Raw genomic sequence first — 22,293 nt, forward strand, 5'->3', positions numbered from 1 at the left:
ACACCCCCACCACCCCCCCACCCCCCCCCCCCCCCCCCCCCCCCCCCCCCACCCACACACACACACACACACACAAAAAAAAAAAGAAAAAAAAAGAAGAAGATAAAATTGATGTTGTTGGGGTGTTTACAAAGAAAATTGTCAAATGGAACTACTGAGAAACTATGTATATGGTTTGGTAAGTGGATAATTTCCTTGTTGAGTTTTACAGATGAAAACTTGTTCTTCCTTCTAATTTTCTGTTTGTATTGTTCATTTATTTGTTTTGGATTATAGAGGACACCACTGGTTGACCCTCATTTGTTTCTTAAGACTTTGTTCTGCTTGTTCCACTCGTTGTAGCCTTGGTAGAAAGGTGGAAACATTACTTAAGTTGATTGAGGATCTTTTGTTGGATAATAAACTAAAGGCAAAGCATCCACGTTGTAGGATTAACCTTTAGTTTTTGTTATTCAGGACTTTCATATCCTCCACAGCTGCACCGAATAACTTGAGTATCTTCTCCTTACTTGTCTCCACAAACATATCCTTGAATCAATGCAGAAATTAAATTTGGCTGGGGTGTGGTGTCGGGTGTGTGGTTCTGGTAAATGAACTGCTTGATACTATTGCCTTCTGGCCTTTGAACTGCAGCGGTCGTGTATATATATATATAACCTTTTTAAATTAAGCTTCTATGATCTAATGCTTGAGCTTTCCCACCCGAACCATTTTACCTTTGTATTAGCCATGCTTATCCAGTTTAAGGAAAAAAGAGTTTTAAAAAGCAGAAATATAACATTTTGACTTTTTGGTTTTTGATTACGGTGGTATCTTAGATCAGTTTGTATGCACCTCAACTAATCCATTGGGTACCTAGTAAATTCTACAAGAACAAATATCAGGTAACTCAGCCACTAAAGCTTAGACATGTGCAAAGAAATCACCTAGTGACGCCTCTGTTGGGATTCATACCTTGGTCTCCAAGGCTATTTCATGTTTTCGACCGCTTGGTCAATTTCTTAGAGTTTGAAATATTATTAGATCAAGTTCAGATGTTTGTCTTTTTTTGGCTTTTTGGTGCAAAGTGAGCAACATCAGCGATGTGAAGAAGTATAGTGAACTTCATCTGCCTTGTAGAGTAGAAGGAGCCGACGTTTCTTGCAACTGTTGTTTCTGCACAATCTTTCTGTACTCAGGTTCAATGAGGTCTATTTTGACTTATCAAAGAAAAAAAAAGGTGTTTATTTTTGTTCTATTCATGTTAAAACTTGACCAAATTCTCGAGGCAACTAAACATGCAACAGTAGGTAGGTTCAGCTGCTTACTACATCACGTTTTACATCACTAATTTTTGTGTAATGTGCTCACTGAATGAATTTTAACTGTATATGATATGGCTCTCTAACTCAATATCTTTGTGGGTTGATCCTCTGGTTGAGCTTGAGATTTGCTGTTGTATTGATGTTTACATTTGACGCTATAGCTTAATTCCATATTTGACCTGGATCTGTTTATATTAGGTTCATGCTGCTTCATTGATTCATGATGATTTGCCCTGCATGGATGATGACACAACTCGACGAGGTCTGCCTGCAAATCACACAGTTTTCGGTGTAGATATGGCAATTTTAGCCGGGGATGCCTTGTTCCCTCTTGGTTTCCAGCATATTGTGTCCCATACTCCAAGTGATCTAGTTCCCGAGGATCGAATCCTCAGGGTCATTACAGAGATTGCTCGAGCTGTGGGGTCCACTGGCATGGCTGCTGGCCAGTTCCTTGACCTTGAGGGTGGACCAAATGCTATTGATTTTGTTCAAGAGAAGAAATATGGTGAAATGGGTGAGTGCTCTGCCGTTTGTGGAGCTCTCTTGGCTGGTGCTTCAGATGAGGAGATCCAACACATGAGAAAATATGGTCGAGCTGTTGGTGTCTTATATCAGGTTGTTGACGATATATTGGACGCAAAGAAGACAGAGGACACAACCGAGGGGAAGAAAAAGAAAGGCAAAAGCTATGTCAGCGTTTATGGCATTGAGAAGGCTGTGAAAGTTGCTGAGGATCTTGGAGCGCAGGCTAAGAGAGAGTTAGATGGTCTCGAGAAATACGGCGATAAAGTCATGCCACTTTACAGTTTTCTTGATTATGCTGCAGATAGAGGTTTTAGCATTGACGACCAAGTCTAGATCAATATTTAGCATTGTTGTCTTGTGTTTTATCATGATATTTGACCTAAACTATTTAACTTTGTTGTATGGAGAGGTCTTGTTAATGAAGTTATGATTTCTATATCCCCAGCTAAATACTGTCACACCTCTTTATAGCATTGACGTTTGTCCGGATATATTTTGGCTGCTATAAAGAAATGCTGTTATATAACTTAATATGAAAGTCGGTCCAAAGAAATGTTGGCTCCTTCATGTCCATTGATCTAGGATTGATATTACTAGGAAGTTCCCAATAGAATTCATGAAGCAATGAACCTAAAACGAAGTGCAACATTCGATTACCTAAAGGAAGGCCTACACACATCCTCCTGCCAGCACCAAATGGTAAGAACTCAAAACATTGTCCTTTGAAATCAGATTTCGAGTTAAGGAACCTCTTGGGCTTGAAATCCAAAGGGTCGTCCCAGCTTTCAGGATCTCTTCCAATTGCCCAAACGTCGTTAACCAACACTTGAGTGTCTTCTGGTATATCATACCCCATGAAGTTAGTGTCGTGCATTGCTCTTCTTGGAAATAAGAAAGGAAGGGGAGGATGTAATCTTAGTGCTTCTTTAACCACATCTGCTTTTACTATTGCCATTGCTTCAGGGTGGCGCAGGAGCTCTGTCAGCGTTCATTCCACGCTGGTGCTAGTAGTGGAATAACATAAAACTAAAATTTTATTGACTTAGCTAAACAATGTAATTTTCAGACGAAGGAGTGTCATTTGACACCCCTTAGCATAAGGTGACTCCGCCATTATCTCTCTATCACAAAACATTAGGGTTTAGGTTGTGATATAAGTAGTTGCTCCAACATAACATGACATCCGCTACCTACCAACCACTTTATAATCGCGATGTGTTCTAGTCTTCCGCTACAAGAAGCTTTTATAATCATACAAATGATGCAATAAGTTTAATAAGACGACAAATATTAAGTCTTTCATTTTTTTCTTTTAACTTTATGTTAAGTTAAAATATGTCACATGAATTGAAACGAATAAATTACGGGGTAAATTATTTTTAAAAAAACTGAATTAGCTGCAACTTTTTAAGGTATTAAATAATAGAACTTGATCTGGCCATGAAATTAGTTTGAGATTGACTCACATTACAAAGTCATAATCATCCGTTAATTTTAACGGCTTCTCTTTTATCTAATACTTCTTTGCCCTCAAAATAAGTGTCGTTTTAATTTTTTTACGCCTATTAAAAAAAAATAAAAATACAATACATATATTACTTATTAAGTTGCGCCTATTTATTAGATGTTTCTTTAGAATTGAACACTATTAATAAGAGTAGTATATTAAGCATTTTGTGTTCACCTAAGATTCCAAAAAGATCAAGACTTCAAAGTAGTATGATATAAGCAATTCATTTTACCTTTATAAAGTCAATTGCAAATTTATATTTCTTTTCTTTCTTATTTTATATGTTTGTTGTCACGATCCAAATTAGGGAATCGTGATCAACACGTGAAGTTTTCATTTTTTTTTTTGGGCATATTCACTCACATGTAAACCTATATTTGTTTTTGTTAAGAGTAACAATGTGAAAATGTTTTTTTTTTTTTAATTAGTTACAGTATAATTCAAGCAAGATTTGCCTGCTCTAATATTACATTGAATTGCGTGATATTTTTAACTAAAATGTTCACAGTTTCTAGAGAGTTGACTTTGTTGATAAGTGTATTGCATGTGTATGTCAAGTCATACAAAATATGTTATCATAAAATAATATTAAAAGTATTAAAACAAACATGTGAGGTAATAATTATACATCAAAGAAAAAAATATAAAATTTATGTAAGTGTTTAATGTGGATCGCCATATTATCACTTAATTATTCACGTCATATTGTGGAGAGTTGATGTTGGCCTTCTAAATTGTTGTAGTATATAGAGGGCGGGTCAAACATGACTTGACAAGCTTCTGAAGATGAGGTGCACATGACATCTTAGGTTAATCTCACATCGAAATGAGAGTAAAGTGAAGAGCTTTATAAGACATAGCTCAAGGTCACATGATGTTACACATACTTTTGGACTCAAGTAGCCCAAAAGACAAATCCGTGAAGTCTATTAGGCCAAACCGTACAGTACGTGTCATGTACTTGGGTCGTGATAGTAGTTTTGTATGCTTTCGTGGTACTCTCTCGTAGTTTGCTTAGATTTGAGTACCTGACTAGTTGGTTGAAGATTCGTCCATACAGTTAACAGAGGCGAATCCAAGATCTGAAAGCTTACCGAGGCAAATATTCCAACTCTAAGCTTAAGATAACTCAAATGCATAAACAGAACTAATATCTCAGCCTTTTATTACAAGAAAATTCACAAGAAAGTCGAATCTCATGTTCTCTGTGGCTTCATGTCACAGCATCAAAAGACAACCTTAAAGCGATTTCAATTTAACCAGATGTTTTTGTTGGTACTGCTGTCAAAGGATTGAATTTTCTCACTGTCATTCCCATCCTCTCTTTCATGTCCATTGATTTAGGAGTGACATTACTAGGAAGCTCCCAATCGAATTCATGAAGCAACGAGCCTAAAACAAAGTGTAACATTCGATTACCTAAAGGAAGGCCTACACACATCCTCCTGCCAGCACCAAATGGTAAAAACTCGTAACACTGTCCTTTGAAGTCAGTCTTCGAGTTAAGGAACCTCTCAGGCTTGAAATCCAAAGGGTCGTCCCAGTATTCAGGATCTCTTCCAATTGCCCAAACGTTCACAAACACTTGAGTGTCTTCTGGTATGTCATACCCCATGAAGTTAGTGTCGTGCATCGCTCTTCTTGGCACTAAGAAAGGAAGTGGAGGATGTAATCTTAGCACTTCTTTAACCACAGCTTGCATATAGGGCAGATTGTCAATGTCACTTTCTTCAAACTTCTTGTTTTGTCCTACAATTTGAAATATCTCTGCTTTTACTCTTGCCATTGCTTCAGGGTGGCGTAGGAGCTCTGTCAACGTCCATTCCACACTGCTGCTAGTCGTCTCTGATCCGGCTAAAAACATCTCCTGCATTTCATATCTAATCAAGACTCATCTCAAGTAAACTTTGTACATTAGCATTCTTGATGATATCAACACCATCTTAATTAAATTTGTCTGTCTTACTTTCCCTTTTAGTCTGTTTGAAAAAGAATCTCTCTTTCCACATGACATGTTTAAGACTACGAGATTCAAAAGTCTCATTTACTTTCTTAAACCTCGTGCCAAGTCAAAACCAGACAAGCAAATTGAAAAAGAGGGAGTAGCTTGTTTGGGACTGGAGCGTAAAGATAAGTTGTATGTGCATTAAGACTTACCAATATGAATATGGTGATCTGATGTTCTGATAACTTAGCTGGTTCATCTTTCCCACTACCCTCAAATTCAAGCAACACATCTAAAAAATCGTTCTTTTTTTCTTCACCATCTTCGCGCTCCTTCATCCGTTCCTTGACAAACGTAGAGGCAATGCCAAGAGCTATTCCCATTTCGCGATGCATCTTCTTCTTCAAACCTTGTAAATCGAACCTCCTAAGACGTGGAAAAATGTCTGAGATATTTGGAGTGCCTGACAAAATCATGATCCTCATCATAGCATTGAAGAACTCAGAAGCCTTCTTTGATCCTGGATGGACTAAATCACGCGAAAACATCAAATTCCCTAACATATTAAACGTTGAGAGGAACACAAATCGCGTTACCTCAATCCCACTTCCCTTGACTTCCACTGAATTCACTTCTTTCTCAATCCAATGAATCATATCATCAACACATTTCCTCCTGATATCCACTGTTTCATTGATCCGTTTGTGCACGAACATTTCAACGGTGCATATCCGTCTTAGCACACGCCAATACGTGCCATACCGGGCTATAGCTAAGGACCCAAGGTTGTAGTCATGAACCAACATGGTGTCAATGATTTTGCGCTCTGCGAAGGCGAAATCATGGTTCTTGAAAAACTCTGTAGCTGTGTTGGCTGATAAAATTGACATGGTCTTGACAGAGCCAATTTTGAACCATACAACAGGGCCATATTTTTGTTTAAATTCTGCAATTGTTTGATATGGTAATGTTCCAAGATCAAACATGTTGCCAAAAATTGGGAAACCAGGTGGTCCTGGTGGTAACTTGTAAGAAGAAGAATTTGTTTTGGAAAATACTATGATTAGAGTTGTTGGTACTATGATGATTATAGACCAAACAACATAGTTCCACTCCCATTCCATTTTTCCTCAAATTTTCAAGTTGTTTTTTTGGTGTGTTGCTTCAAGATGCCATTTATTTATAGTAGTAATTACCCTCTATGTTGCTTGGATCGTCTAAAAATGTTGTTGCATCCGTGTCAGATATTGCAAAAGATGTGAGTATTACTTTTGGAGGATCTGATATACATCTGTCGGCATATATGAAGAGTTTGAGCAACATAGATCACACATGACACTAATTTTTCTTATATAAGTATAACTTCAATGATTATGGTGCTCTAATTAAAAGCCTTCGAGGGTAAATCAATACTTTTTAGTAATTACCCTCTATGTTGCTTGGATTGTCCAAAACTGTTGTCGTATTCATGTTGAATCTTGCAAAAGATGCATGACTTTTGAAGGATTTGATATGTATCCATCGACATAAGTAAAACTACAATGTATGAATAGGATATACGATGTAAAGATCTCTCATTCCACTCTCTTTACCACAAGTCATTAAGGTTTAGATTGTGATATAGATAGTAGTTGCTCTGACATACATTACAATAAATAAAGGATTTAGTGATAATATTTAGTGACAATAATATAATTGCCGCTTTATGAATATTTATAACCAGTATAAATTTTAGCACATAAATTTATACTCCGCATTAAAAGTAGAACTCAATATTATCACACTAATAAGAAGCTTTTATACATATAGTCATACAAATAATATAACATATTTAAGATGATAAGTTTTAAAAATCTTTTCATTTTTTAAAAAACTTTGAATATCTAGCGTAAATATAAATTAAAACCGAAAAATTAGAATGTACTGAACGTGCTGCCATTTGCCAACTTCGAGATATTCATTGATTATAATAATAGGATTTTCTTTATAAAAAACAAAGGTGTATAATATTATTATATGCAATCTTAATTTTTTAAATAGCTTTTAAACTGAATTAGCTGCAATTTTTAAGGTATTAAACATAGAACTTGATCTGCCCATGTTAGCTGAGATTGGCTCACTTTACAAAGTTTATCATTAGTTAATTTTAATGATTTTCTCTTTTTTTTTTCTTCTAATAATTAGCATAATACTTGTACTGATTTTGGCTAATATATAGGGTATGATTATTTTAGGTCATGTGTTGCGCTTTTACGTGTAAATCGATCAAAGTCCAAATCCCTCAATTTCAAGCTCTTCTAGAAATCACTTTCAAAAGATTTATTTTTTCTTATTGTTATTCCAATACTATCTCATCTATGTTAATAGGTCTAGGAGAAACATTGTGAGGAAGCACCAAGTTAAATTAATGGAGCAAAGAAAGTGAAACGCATCATACGGCGATCTGGAAGGAAGATATCTGAAATTATTCCTAAAAGAAACTCCTATGATGAGGTTCATTGAGTCGTAAACCTTTATAGATTGATAAGTATTTACCCCCAATGAGTGTTTACATTTAAAGAAAGGTCAACACATATATCCTTCTGCCTGCGTCATATAGAATCAACTCGTAGTTACTCTAGACTCCTTAATTTCAACTCATTTATAATACAGTGTTATAAAATTGAACAAGTAGATATATGAAAAATTGATTAAATGACATATTAAATATTATATATTATTAATCTTAACAGTAGTTTCTAGTTTTACAACACATAGCAGTAGAATTCTAACCCTACCTAACAAATTATTAAACCTATATATTTAGAAAATAAAAACGAGAAAAAAATAATTCTATGTTATAAAATAATATATTGTGGATGTCCACTACATCAAGAAGTTACTCCATACTTTCCTCCATTATGAAGATAACCATAACCTCCATAACCTCCACCTTTATAACCATTATTCTTGTAACCTTTCACTTCCATAACCTCCCCATTATATTCATGTTAATGTCATGTTTATGACTAACCTTTTGTATGCCTCTATGTTACACTATAAATAGAGGCATAAGGGTTCATATTGTAGTGACTTGAAGATTTGGTGTACACTTGAAAGAAAGAAAGTTATCTCATATTGTTCCTCTTGTCTTATATTCTTCTTGTCTTTATCTTTATATTGTTCTTTTGTTCTTTAAGTTTTACAACATTCTAACTAATACCGTGCCATTAAAGTAGGAAAATATCCCTTCCATAATTATAGGTTTTTATAACTGACATAAAATAATGAATTCCTTAATTATCTATCCATCTGTTGGTAATCATAAAATAATGATTCTCTCTCTTTCTCTCCGCTTCTTCATCATTTTTCGTTTCTTTTTTGACGTTTTGTTTTATGCTTGTTCAATTTATTTCTTTATTACAAACAGTTGAAGTATTTTTATTATTTCTAATTTAATCGACTATACTTATTGGTATGGTTTATTTAATCGACTATTCTTATTGGCATTATTTTGATATATTTTTAGGTAACATTTAGGGTATGAAATGTGGTATGATTACTGAATTAAACTATGTGATTTTGTATAATTGCTTTAGTGTATAATATTGATATAAAGTATGATTTCGCACTATTTGTGAACTTGTGAGTATATATTGGTATGAATTGATATATAATTTCATATACATATTTAGTAAAATTGTATTATATTGATATAATTTCATATAACATGTACTGTGTGAAAATGTGGTATGATTAATGAATTGATACCATATGTGATTTGTAGAGTGCAAAACGTATAACTGATTTGATATATAATATTGGTATAAATTATAATTTTATATTATTTGTAGACTTGAGAGTATATATTGGTATGGTTTATGGTTTAGAATGAATTATATAAAATACAATTAAGTCAAAAATATTATATTATATATTTTTTATGTAAATTTTACTTTATGGAATGTGGTATGACTACTGGACAAAACTATGTGATTAGTACAACTGCTTTTAATGTATAACATTGGAATACATTATGATTTCGTACTATTTTCTGAACTTGTGAGTATATATTGGTATGAATTAGATTCAGATATAATTAGTCAACTGTATTATATTGATATAATTTCATATAACATTTACTATAACAGACTTAATGTATAATATTGGTATAAATTATGATTTTATATTATTTGTATACTTGTGAGTATATATTGGTATAATGAACTATATAAAATACGATAGATGTTGAATGATGTATTTAAAAATAAGATCAATCAAATATATTATTTTGATATTTGTTTACTCTTGGTCCAAAGTAAAATTATCCGCCGAAATAATCAACTTTCAAGAAACGCGACAATCTTTTATAACTATTTGTTCACTCGTGATCTTGCTTTGAGCTGCTATTCAGAATAACTTCTCTTCTAATATTTAGTCCACAAAATTTGCTTCCAACAGTAACTGTTTCTTAAGATGATCAAACGGAGACTCCTTAAATTATTGAAATTGCTTATCGTTGAGGCGTTCCCTAAGATGATCAAAAACATTGATAGAGAAACGCCAATGAGTATATCTCTTGTTTTCCTAAAGTAATAAAAATGTACTTTTAAAAAAGGCCAAAAAATAAAAAAAGTACAACAATCACATATATTTTAAACAATCACATAAAATCAATAAAATTATAAATACTAAAAATGAATACTAAATTATTCATTGGGTATATGCTTTTGATTAGAGCTGTCAAAATGGGCTGACCCAATCCAACTCTAACGGGCTAGAGAGTTAAATGGATTGTTACTTAAAGGGCCCTTATTTTATGGAACAACCGATTTGGAGTGTTCCCATTGTTACTTAATTTCTTTTTTCAATTATATCTTTACATAATATTTCAAAAGACTATTTTAGCCTTTACCTTATATTATTTAATTCTAGTCAAACCTCATACCCTAGAATAATTAAGGATATTTTAGTAAATCAATAATGACCTGATTTAAAAATAAATTATAAATACTAAATTATTTTAGTAAATCAATAATGACCTTTAAAATCAATAAAATTATAAATACTAAATTATTCATTGAGTATATGCTTTTGATATAAAAATTGGTAATAAGAAAAAAATTAACCAAATCTAATCAATAATGACCTGATTTAAAAATAAATTTAGAAATACCATTTTGATACACATTATTTACTCGCATTAAATTGGTATAACATTAATTATTATTTTTTGGGAGCGGGGTAAAAAACATGATAATGTATTTTAAAGGTCTACTTCATACTCACACCAACAAATAATAAATTCAATTTTTTATACCTATTTTGCAGACAAATGAACATAACTCGAGTTCATACAAAAATTTATGCGGAATATATATCAATCAATAAAAATAACAAGCAAGGTTTAAAAATAATTTTTTTTTATAAAAATATGAAAAAAGATTGAACTTCTTCTACCTTTTGAATAACTTTCTCTTTTTGGGAATTTGATTTCTTCACGCGCACACAATTTTTTTATGATTGTGTATTGAATTGAAAAAACACGGATCATTGAGAATGAAGCACACACAAATTTGAAAAGGGGGTGAACTTTCAACATCAAAAGTGATAAAAATCTGTAAACATTAATATGGTAGAAAAATATTTTGGAGAAGATTATGGAGATGGTTGAAAAAATTGTACATTAGTTGAAATTTTTGCCTTTTGTAAGAGACGTGTAGTATGCGGTTTCCTAGGTACGTACTACTACAAAAATTGCACGCTTCTTATTTGCACTAAAGCAAAAAAAATATAATTATTAAATAATTCAAATATAATTAAATTAATTATTAAATAATCCAAATCTGTCATCACTAGTAATTATTTTGTTATATTACTAATTTCTACGTATATACGATGTAATATATGTTTTTATATGTATATGTGGATTAACTTTTCCTAGATATATATATGTATCCTACGTGACATAATATATATGTAGGACACACAGTTGACTTGTAGGATGCCACGTAAGATGAATGTGTCTATTTGTTCAATTTTGTACAAATTCAAGTGTCTACTTATATACATTCAAAATTAAAAAACATAGATAAATATCAATTGAGGTCAAGTTAAAAAGAACGTTTATATCTTATGCGATCTTATAAATAATTGGCACAAAATCATTAATAGATGACAAAATCTAAATGACGTCCATAGAAAGGGATATCCAAAAGAATTTTGACTTTTGGCGACGTGCTTAAAAAGAAACTTCAAAAAGGTGCCAACTCATTATTCTATTCTATAAAGAAAGAAAAATATCAATATTATTAAGTATATTATCCTTATTTGATACCCAATGCAATTGTCGATAGAGTTGTTCACTTGATCATCCTTTTATCATGCATGATCGTCGTCATCAGTCATTTAATATTGATAGTTATTTTTAGTGTTCGAATCAGAATTTTCATAAAGAAATGTCAAAATATAAATAAGTAAATTCATGAAGAATTCAAAGGATATCAATATCATAACACATATATATAAAATAAATAAGTTACCTATCTATACAATATAGTTTTCTAACGAAGGGGTGTCAACTGTGGCGGATCCAGGATTTCTGTGGAGGGGGTTCGAAATATAAAGAAGTAAACATGTGAAAATTACAAGATGAAAAACTGAGCGAGATAGAAGGAAACTAGTAATTTGAATACAATAAGTTTAACTTGCCTTGTCATTCCGTATTTAATTTTTTTTTTACTCTTACTCTATTTCATCGAGCTTTTTAAAAAAATATTTCTTGTGCTTTTTTTCTCGTTTATATTGCAGTGTTCTACTCTATTTTTTGATTTTTTTTTAGAATTCAACCACTAAGATATTTTAATATATATTCATAAGATAAATAATTGACATCGTCGATTTTTTTGTTCATTTAATTCAATTTGCTAGGTTAGTCATCCGTGAAAAAGACAAATGATGAATAGAACAAATAAGTTTAGTTTAGTTTTCATCTTTTTAAAATCGAACTAGAAAAAAATAAGAAAGAAATACTATAAAATTAAGGCGGGAAATCAATTAATTAGATTTTATTAAAAGATTATTCACGACTTTTAAATTTCTAGTTTTAACTTTAATTTAATTTATATAATATTTTTTGTAAATCATTTTCAAATTTAATAATAATTCATCGTTAGTACATTGAAAGAGACTTATGTAGAAATAAAATGAGTAGTATAAATAAGAAGAATAAAAGACAAAAGTATCTAAAATATGTCTAATAAATTTAAACAAAGATAAATTGAGAAAAAAAAATAGCATAGAGAGAAAAATAATGATAACAAAAATAATAATGGGAAACTTACATAAATATACTATGATAAAAAAAATATTTACCATTTATTGCAATAACATTTTTTTCACTTGATCACTTTTAATACATTTATAATACAGTTTTAATACATATTACAAAGAACAGTTTATTATCCACATATAATACAAGTTTTATTGATGGATAATACATTTATCACACATTTTAATACACTTATACAATGTGTCAACTACCAAACAAGCATATTTTTATAAACAGTTATAATACATATATATTGCATACTTAATTCACTTTTAATACATATTGCAGATTTAACATAATATTGTTATATATTGCTATAAATGGTAATAAATAAAAAGCATCACTAAAATCAGTAATTATTTATTAAAAGACACTCATCCAAGTAATTTTTCCAATAATGAATAAAGTTTTACATTGAACCAAAAAACGAGGAAATGACATATATAGACAACTGCTAATAACTATTAGCAACACATAGCCCAACATTAATAAGCATTAAATAGACAAATAAAGTATTAGCACAAATTGTCCTAAAATTAATTCGGCATATTAATAGGCATTTTTTCCCTCCATTATGAAACCAACAGTTAATTATTAGCATAAATTAAGGAGACGTGGTTTTTTTTCCATGGGTATATTTAACTCTTGTATTGATAAAGATGGTCATTAATTTTCCATGAAATTCACCAATTCAAAATCAGTGTATCCAAAAAAATGAACGCACTTCAACAACAAACAGAGAAAAATAGATGACATCTTTGATAGTTTTGATTCATCATAGCGAAGAATGCGATAGTAAAAATTATTTTGTTTATTCAACAGAAGGGGTGGCTATTACAACAAATATTGATTTTGATTGATTCAAATTAATTTCAACCCATCTAAATGTCGATACTTTCATCAATTCCTTTGGATTTCATTATTAGATTAATAGGTAAATAGTTAACTAAATTATCTTTTATCACATGATTGGCTTTTTATCACGTGAATGAACAATCATGTATACAATGCATTCATGTATACATATTCGTGTATTCATTCACTAAAAATATAAACACTGAATCGAATAATCTTTTATCACATGAATGAGTTTTTATCATTTGAATGAACAATCATGTATACAAAAATTCATGTATACATATCTGTGTATTCATTCACTAAAAATTTGTATACATTCCATAATCTTCCTTCAGTGTGTAAATGAGGATTGCACTTGGAAATTAAAATGCTCAGCATTACACAAGTAAAAAATATTCAAAGTTAGACGATTCATCACTTTCTATAATCCTTCTCCTTCTAGCAACATCAACTGAAATAACTCTTTTCTGAATTTTTTTTATCAACAACACCAACCAATTCACATTGTTTACCTTTAAAATTATCCTTACTACGAATCGGATACCGCAAAGAACTTGCATGACTAAAATTTGAAGTTTTGGATGGTGATTCAACAAAATCAAAATCAGAATCTCCTTTTTTAGGAATAATTCTAGGAATATTTTTCTTAACCATGGCAATTGATACCCACAATCACTATCTCCTTACTTTTCGCCCAAATATAAAAACTTTCAACTTGAAAAATTAAAAAACCTAGAAAAAAAATTAACAATATAAAAAGTGAAGACATGCAAATCTTCTAGAGAAGATATAACATCAACTTTTTACACTTTTGTTTTAAAAAGGATGAAGAAGAATGATATAAATGTTTACATTATCAATAAATATTCACCAATCAAAGAAAACGTGCATATGAGAAAAGAGGAGAAAAAAAAAGTGAACAAAGTCCCACTTCCCAATAAAACTGCAACATGCTGCCACCAACTTAAAAAAATAATTAATTTAAATATAAATTACTTCCCATATATTAACGTGGGCAAAAAGGGCCAAAATATGCCAATTTTAGTTTTAAAAATCCTTTTTTTGTTATAAAAATAAAAAAAGGGGCTATATATTGCCAATTAGTTAAAAGAGAGTACATGCTGTGCCATTTTTTCCAAAAATAATGAGACATTTTATTGAGTTGAGATATGAGCCCGAAACCAGAGCCCATTCAACCTTCTAAAACCAATGAAATGGAGTTGGATTTGAGCCCAAAACAAGATAAGAGCCCATTCAGCCTTTCAAAGCAAAAAAATAAAAAATAAATGGGAAAATGTTGCAAGCCAGAATTGAACCCAAAGCATTTCGGTCAAAGTTGAACCTATTAGCCGCTGAGCCATGCTTCTCTTTTGTATTGAGAGGGTTCATTTTAATATGTGTACTCGTAAAAGCAGAAATTGTAATTTTTCGACAGGGGGTTCGGGTGAATTGCTGACCTCCACGTGGGTCCGCCTCTGGGTGTCAAGAGTGCAGGTTTGTTCTCCTAGAGACTTTTGCCTTCTATGAACTATGACAAAGAAATAACTTAATTGGGTAAGTTAATTATTTTCATGGACTAATCATACATTGAAGTACTGATTATAAGACATATATATATTTCTTAACCATGGTTAAACGATATATGTATCGTCAATTAAAATTTTAAGTCTTTGAGATTAAATTACTTAATTTGACACAAACATTTAATGTAGATAAATATTATTTTTTTCTGTCGTAGTTGCTTTATATCATTTTCAAATGAATTAACAATAGTAAAGTTTTCAACCTATTGCTTAATTGATATTTATAATACAGTAATAATAAGAAATAAAGAAACAGAATATATTAAATGGACAGTGGGTGCTGTATATTTTAGCGATATTATAATATTACTATTTTTGTTCTTGTTACCTAGTAATGACCAAATTATTATATTTTTTCATAAGTTGACAAACAAAATAAAATAAAATAAAAATGTTCATTTTTCTAAATGACAGGTATTGTAATAATTAAATATACTAATTATATATTCTTCCAGCTTTGAAAATATCTCATAGGACTATATTTTGTGTTTTTTTTAACTGCAAAATATGAATTATTAACCATGTGGAAGAACAGGATTGTATTTAATTGTTTTCTTTAATTGAAAAAAGTAAACGTGGATCTTATAAGATTTTAATAGTAATTGAAATAATTTAAGATAATTTAAATTACATACACTAACCATATGAATTTTTTTAAACTTGCAATTTATATGTAATACCAATTACATGACTTGATTGTTTTGATGTTTTTTTTAAAAAAAATAAATCTTGTGGAGCCAGAATTTCACTAAGGAGATTTAAAATATAAAGAAGTAAACACATGAAAAAGTCGACTGAATTCAACATTTACTATATATACATGCACATAATACTAACTTTATCTATACAATACAAGTTTTCAACGCCTTGTACTCCTAGCTAACTCTACTCCTGCCGTCAGCGCATACAACTTAATCTCAATATTTTTATAAATACAATAATAGCTAGCATGTCTTCATATGCTTATTTAAGGGACCACACTACCATTGTTAAATACAAAAATCATTCAATCAATCTTCTTCCTCAAATTCTTGAAAAAAAAAATGGATTGGGAATTGAATTATTTTTACATACTTTGTTCTACTATAATCTTTTTATTAGCTTTTATCTTCTTGATTTACCAAAAAAAATCATCTTTTTCTAAGTTCAATTTACCTCCTGGACCAAATGGATTACCAATTTTTGGCAACATGTTTGATCTTGCTGGATCAGAACCATACAAAAAAATTGCAAGTTTAAAAGACAAATATGGCCCTATTTTGTGGCTAAAAATTGGTCCCTCAATGAACACAATGGTAATTCAAACAGCATATTCATCAGGTGAATTATTCAAGAATCATGATGCTATATTTTCAGACAGGAATATAATTGATGTTAATTTAGCACATAATTTCTATAAAGGGTCAATGGCTTTAGCTCCCTATGGTAATTATTGGAGATTTTCGAGGCGAATTTGTACCGTGGAAATGTTTGTACATAAAAGGATAAACGAGACAACACTCGTTAGACAAGAATCGATGAATAAAATGCTTGGATGGATCGAGAAAAAGGCGAGCTCGGGAGGAGCGGTACTAGAGGGGATTGAGGTGACACGTTATGTGTTCCTAGCATCGTTTAATATGTTAGGTAACTTGATTTTGTCTAAAGACTTAGTGACGGATCCAGAATCTGAACAAGGGTCAATGTTTTTTAACGCGATGATGGGAATCATGGAATGGTCCGGTGTTCCAAATATTTCGGATATTTTTCCATGTCTAAAAATGTTTGATATACAAGGTTTAAGAAAAAAAATGAAACGTGATATGGGAAAAGCTATAGAAATTACTAAGAAATTTATTGAAGAACGTATCGAAGAAAGAAAAAAAGGTGAAGAAAATAAATCAATTAAAGATTTATTGGATGTTTTGCTTGATTTTGAAGGAAGTGGAAAAGATGAACCAGCTAAATTGTCAGAACATGAAATCACAATTATTATATTGGTAACTTCTTTACTCTCCTCGTCTCAAATTATCTATCGTGATTTCTAATTTTTTTTTTAAAGAGAGATATTTTTGCCGTTCAATTATTTTATGATGTGATATATAGTTAATCCCGAGATTTTGCCTAGGTCCTAAATTTTATTCTCTGTATTCTACTTTATGTGATATGATTTGGCCTGCAGGTCATATATTGACTAATTTTTAGTGTGAACTTAAACGTACGATCTTCAATTTTTTTTCTAAATAAAATATACATATATAAAACACAAGGACTTTATAGTACAATAATGAACAATTCAAAATATTCAAAAGTAGTAAAATATATATGGTTAAAAATGTTATTTGGCTCTCAAAATAATAAGTGTCACATAATATGAAACAAAAGGTGTAGTACTTTATCTTGAAAGAATTTGACTTATATACACGCGAGTATAAAGAATTTTACCTAATTATATTATTTTTATTTGTTGTAACATGTAACTTAATAACCTCATTTACAATATTACAAATCTCGTTTTTATAGAGAATTTCCTATACATATTTATCAGGTTGTGATGTAATAGTAAAAAAGTTCTTTAGACTGACGATGTATACAAGTTAAACTCGTCTTGAAAATTTACTTTGCATATGAAATTTTCTAGGAAATGTTTCTAGCTGGAACAGAAACGACTAGCAGCAGTGTGGAGTGGGCATTGACTGAGCTATTGCGCCATCCACCAGCAATGACCAAAGTGAAATTAGAAATTTCACAAGTTATTGGTCCTAATAAAAAGTTCGAAGAGCGTGATATAGACAGTCTACCTTATATGCAAGCCATTCTCAAGGAATCGTTACGTTTACATCCTCCACTCCCTTTCTTAATTCCAAGAAAAGCAATTCAAGACACAAAGTTCATGGGGCACGACGTACCAAAAGGGACTCAAGTGCTTGTGAACGTCTGGGCAATTGGAAGAGATCCTGAATGTTGGAACGACCCTTTTGAGTTCAAGCCTGAGAGGTTTCTTGAATCAAAAGTAGACGTTAAGGGGCAAAATCACGAGTTAATTCCATTTGGTGCTGGACGAAGGATGTGTGTTGGCCTTCCTTTAGGTCATCGTATGATGCATTTCGCGTTTGGATCGTTGCTTCATGAATTCGATTGGGAGCTCCCTCATAATGTTTCTCCTAAGTCCATTAACATGGAGGAAAGTATGGGAATTACAACAAGGAAAAAACAACCTTTGAAAGTGATACCAAAAAGAGCTTGATATTAGTTGTGTATTTATAAGTTCTCATGAATTAGTATTGGTTTGGTTGAAAGTCTTTGAGATTGGTAGTCTCTTATATCAAATCATGTAAATTTATTAAGGTTTGAATGATTTAATGAGTTGAGAGTATGTTAATTGATCATGATTAAGTGTCCAAAGTCTATGTACAAACACGTGTTATGTATTTATTGACTTGATATAAACATCAGATGTGAATAAATACAATACATCTTCTCTAAATACTCTTTCTTGGTTTGCCCACTACACGAAATTCTATTTTTAGCGACCAATTCTTTATGAAGGGATATGAATCCGGTCGTTAAAAGTATATTTATTGCGCCACAATTTTCTTTCGGTCGTTAAAATAAGTTTTCTATTTAATACTAACAACGGATTAATTTTCGGATGTTAAAAGTAGATATCCGGTTGTTAATGATAATAGAAAATTAAATGCTCTAATTACAACTTTAATATTTTCCCTATTTATTTTCTCATTAGTAAATAATTTTGTCTATTTTTTTCAACCACACACGTCTCTCCACGCACCCCATCCCTCCCCTTGATGAAGAAAAGGAACACCGATGTACTCTTTTTTTCTGGTTTCACTTTTCTGTGTGAACACTCCTATAAGTACTTGTTATGAATCTAGCCACAATGCAGAACCCAATTAATATACTGTCAAATTACATTTGGGATTCGGGTTAAAGGAATGAGTCTGTGCACTAAAGATGTGAGGATAAACTATGTCATTAGGGTTATGCTATGAGTTATGTTATTTTCTTTTAATTAGCTATTTTATAATAGCACTTTGGAATCTCCCTTTTTTATTTTTCTTTTGTTCTTCAATCAGCTTGTAAGTTGTTTTATGATCAATACGAACCTTAGTCTGTTACATTGGTGCTTTCATTGACTCCATCAACTATCTACTATGGTGGACAACAAACTGACAACTCTTTCATATTCAACAATGGGTTTCACTTCATCAGTCTCTGGTTTTCATTCTCTTACAGAATCTAATCAGAAACTGCTTCTAGCTCGGTGGTCTCAAGTTACTTCAATGCATTCTCAGCCATTTCCAGTGGAGTTGGGTCGATTCAGCGGCTATAATGCAGTGGGTTGGGTTTTACAGGCCGAGCTCTGTTTTGATTTTTATGCCATCTCAAATGCCCATAAATTACATTATGTCTCCTCCTATTTCGATGGTGATGCCCTTGAATGGTTTCATTGGATGTCTCGCAACAATCAATTAGTTGATTGGAAGTGGTGCTGCGATTTCAGAACAGCGCCGTTACTGCACCAATGGGGATTTTGGTTGATCCTTTCCAGGCTCATTTTGACTATGCCAGGTATGCATCTATGATTACACCAGTGACCCAAGTATTTTCGTTTGCTGATTTGAACATTATCCCTACCTATTGTAAGTTTGAATTACTTCCAAAGTTGGTAAGTCAAATGCGGAACAATGTTCGATGAAATGCCATTAGCTGAGAATTCACCATTTATTTCAGATAATGAGGTCGTTATGTCTCCAGAAGGATTTGCAGCAACTACCGAAGCCCACCTATTAAATGAATGTTCCCAACAATCCAACCACAAGGTGTTTGTGGATGAGCAATTCGATGTGACAACCTTCAGCTCGGAGGGTCACTCTGATCTAGAAGATGAAGTATCGGAGGAAGTGTGCGATATACAGGCTTAATTTGAAGGTTCAATGAGTATGGTTTAACAGACTCTAGTTGTTAACAACCAAGAGTTTTGCACCAATATCTAAATGTGCATCCGATCTTATTAGCCATCGCTCATGCTTATTCCCCAATTTCAACTCTTATGCACCGTCTTATGTCACCGGTAGACACAATAAATTTGAACTCTCGGGTGAGAAGCTTCCTCTCAGTCGAGTACTAGATACTTGTTGTTGTCATAAGAGAACATGCTCATATCTCCATTTTGAGCTTGAGCCAATTCTAGATATTTTACCATTTGGTAGTGTTGTGGATGCTTGGGTTGATACGGGGCAGTTAAGTTATTCAGTGGTGTCTCTCATTTAATGCATTTCATGTGATACCAACAATGACGTTTGGAGAGAATCAAGTTGCGGCTGTTGCAGACGAGTCTCTTGTTTTTACATTGGAGTTTGAAGAGGCTTTCAATCTGACTTTCTCTATACTGAGAGGTTATGACCTTTCCACACTAGCATATCACTGTATTCCCAAGTCTACAGCCATGCCTCTCTTATTTCACACGCATCAGATGCACACGTCAATGCCTTCACGAAGATTTTTGTTGTAGCGTCTGCTAGGATACATGTTGAGATAGATAGGAATTTTGCAATGTGTGTCTCACACAAGACACCCGAGTTTTTCAAGCTGAATCGAAATGGACAAATTTCCTTGGTGGACACACTTGATAACCATGTGTGTGAGAACATTGCTATTGCTTGCTATGTTTCCATGTGGCACCACCAGTGCAGGTTGAGAGCCACAACACTCTGGCTTATTTGGCAAAGAATGTTAGCCATTATTATAAGCACAGTAATGGTTCCAACATTTGTGATATTCTAATTGATCTTAATTTGGAGAATTTGGGAGATACTACTATGTGAACGGATTGAAGTTTCCAGATCATCTTATGGTTCAAGTTCGAGGATCAGATCTTGTCAGGGTGGAGTCTGCTAAGAGGATAAGTAAATACGACAGGCTAATGAAGCTCGTTATTGTGTTTGCAGATCTGGTTACGATTAGGTGCAATTATCTGCAGTATGATTTATGTTGATCCTGATGCAAAAGTGGAGTATGAATTTTGGGGCAATAATGATGTTGAATGTTGCAGCAAGTGCGAGAATCAGCAGGCATTTGTCAAACACTTCAAGGGAGCTGCCCAAGCACTTGAACAAAATCACCTCACTCGCTATTCCATAATATGTTATTTTCTCGAGGCATTTCCTTTGCGCACACCGAGCAAATCTGCTAGTGTTATTGCATATCAACATACGTTTTGGTGGAGCATATGTAAATTTCCCATACACAGTATTGTGAAACATCTGGTGCATTAGGTTATGGACTAAATCACAGAGTTTATTGGAAAAGATCTAAGAATGACATGACCTATTCTACCAGTATTGTTGACAACACAAGCAGTTGTGATTGTAACTCTTCGGAGATGGGGAACGCATGCTTAGTTATTCAAGATGTCAATGTTGTTATTCTTCATAATTTGGCTGTGCTTGAGGCAAACTGGCTCAACTGGTTGGTAGATCAAATGCACAGAGTTGGCAATTGGAGTTTCTGGACAGGACTTCATTTGGGATGCTAACATGGATAGAGACAATATGATCTTTGTGCTACTTTACTTGAACCTTGAGGGCAAGGTTCTTTTTGAGGGACAGAGTAATGTTACGAATCTAGCCATGATGATTGATATACTGTCAAATTACATTTAATTTGGGACCCGGGTTAAAGGAATGAGCCTGTGCACAGAGGATGAACTATCTCATTAAGGTTATGCTATGAGTTTTTCATACGTTCAGCTGTCTTGGTAGATAGTACAAGATAATGGTGTTAATGTGCTAGTCTTCTTTCTCCTTTTTTTTTGGCTAGTATCATGTCGCAGCACTCTTAAGTCCTCATTGAGTCAGGATGACATCGAGTCTATCGATTATTCAATGGTTAATATTATTCAAAATATTTGCTCCCATTTTCTCAGAATTAAGTAGTGTAGAATATGATATGGTAAACAAATTTCAGCTTCATGTCTTGTCTAGAAACTATGAATTATGTGTCGTAGCCACATATATGTTGTTAGTGATATGTTTCTGGTATATATCTAGGTGAATACGTACTTCCATATATTAAAAAGAAATTCAAAGATTTATGATTCACCTTCATGCACTAGGTAGTTCCAAGTGCATTTGATAATATGTATTAATGTGCAGTAAGGGTTACATATGTGCATTTGATAATACTATGTATTAATGTGCACGTATTCTATCAAAACCTTATAGTCCCTAGTCATTGGTTTCTCTCCGATAAGT

At 32.3% G+C, this 22,293-nt stretch overlaps 5 protein-coding genes across 7 annotated transcripts in view; 3 read left to right on the forward strand and 2 right to left on the reverse strand.

Moving 5' to 3' along the window:
- Nucleotides 1–2,305, forward strand: part of LOC102598437 (heterodimeric geranylgeranyl pyrophosphate synthase small subunit, chloroplastic-like) — a 4,935-nt gene extending 2,630 nt beyond the window's left edge. For all 3 annotated transcript variants that reach the window (XM_006341119.2, XM_006341118.2, XM_006341117.2), the window contains exon 3: nt 1,503–2,305. In XM_006341119.2, the coding sequence (XP_006341181.1) occupies nt 1,503–2,165 (663 nt within the window). In that variant the 3' untranslated portion in view covers nt 2,166–2,305. The remainder of the gene's footprint in view (nt 1–1,502) is intronic.
- A 29-nt stretch (nt 2,306–2,334) lies between these two features.
- LOC107059494 (cytochrome P450 76A1-like) lies at nt 2,335–2,787 on the reverse strand. Its single transcript, XM_015306055.1, has one exon. The coding sequence runs from the start codon at nt 2,785–2,787 to the stop codon at nt 2,335–2,337; it is 453 nt and encodes a 150-aa protein (XP_015161541.1).
- A 1,710-nt stretch (nt 2,788–4,497) lies between these two features.
- Nucleotides 4,498–6,411, reverse strand: LOC102599219 (cytochrome P450 76A2-like). The gene is made up of 2 exons (XM_006341120.2): nt 5,500–6,411; nt 4,498–5,209 (listed from the first exon to the last, which is right to left on the reverse strand). The coding sequence occupies exons 1-2, from the start codon at nt 6,409–6,411 to the stop codon at nt 4,598–4,600; spliced, it is 1,524 nt and encodes a 507-aa protein (XP_006341182.1). The 3' UTR covers nt 4,498–4,597.
- Nucleotides 6,412–16,037: 9,626 nt separating this feature from the next.
- LOC102599544 (cytochrome P450 76A1) lies at nt 16,038–18,408 on the forward strand. The gene is made up of 2 exons (XM_006341121.2): nt 16,038–17,016; nt 17,658–18,408. Exons 1-2 carry the CDS (start codon nt 16,081–16,083, stop codon nt 18,261–18,263), a joined length of 1,542 nt encoding a protein of 513 aa, XP_006341183.1. The 5' UTR covers nt 16,038–16,080; the 3' UTR covers nt 18,264–18,408.
- A 461-nt stretch (nt 18,409–18,869) lies between these two features.
- LOC102598333 (uncharacterized) lies at nt 18,870–21,887 on the forward strand. Its single transcript, XM_006341197.2, has 2 exons — nt 18,870–19,609; nt 19,772–21,887. The coding sequence occupies exons 1-2, from the start codon at nt 19,192–19,194 to the stop codon at nt 19,960–19,962; spliced, it is 609 nt and encodes a 202-aa protein (XP_006341259.2). The 5' UTR covers nt 18,870–19,191; the 3' UTR covers nt 19,963–21,887.
- The last annotated feature ends 406 nt before the right edge of the window (nt 21,888–22,293 follow it).

The sequence above is a fragment of the Solanum tuberosum genome, unplaced genomic scaffold, assembly GCF_000226075.1.
Source record: "Solanum tuberosum cultivar DM 1-3 516 R44 unplaced genomic scaffold, SolTub_3.0 scf00021, whole genome shotgun sequence".
Classification (NCBI taxonomy): Eukaryota; Viridiplantae; Streptophyta; class Magnoliopsida; order Solanales; family Solanaceae; genus Solanum; species Solanum tuberosum.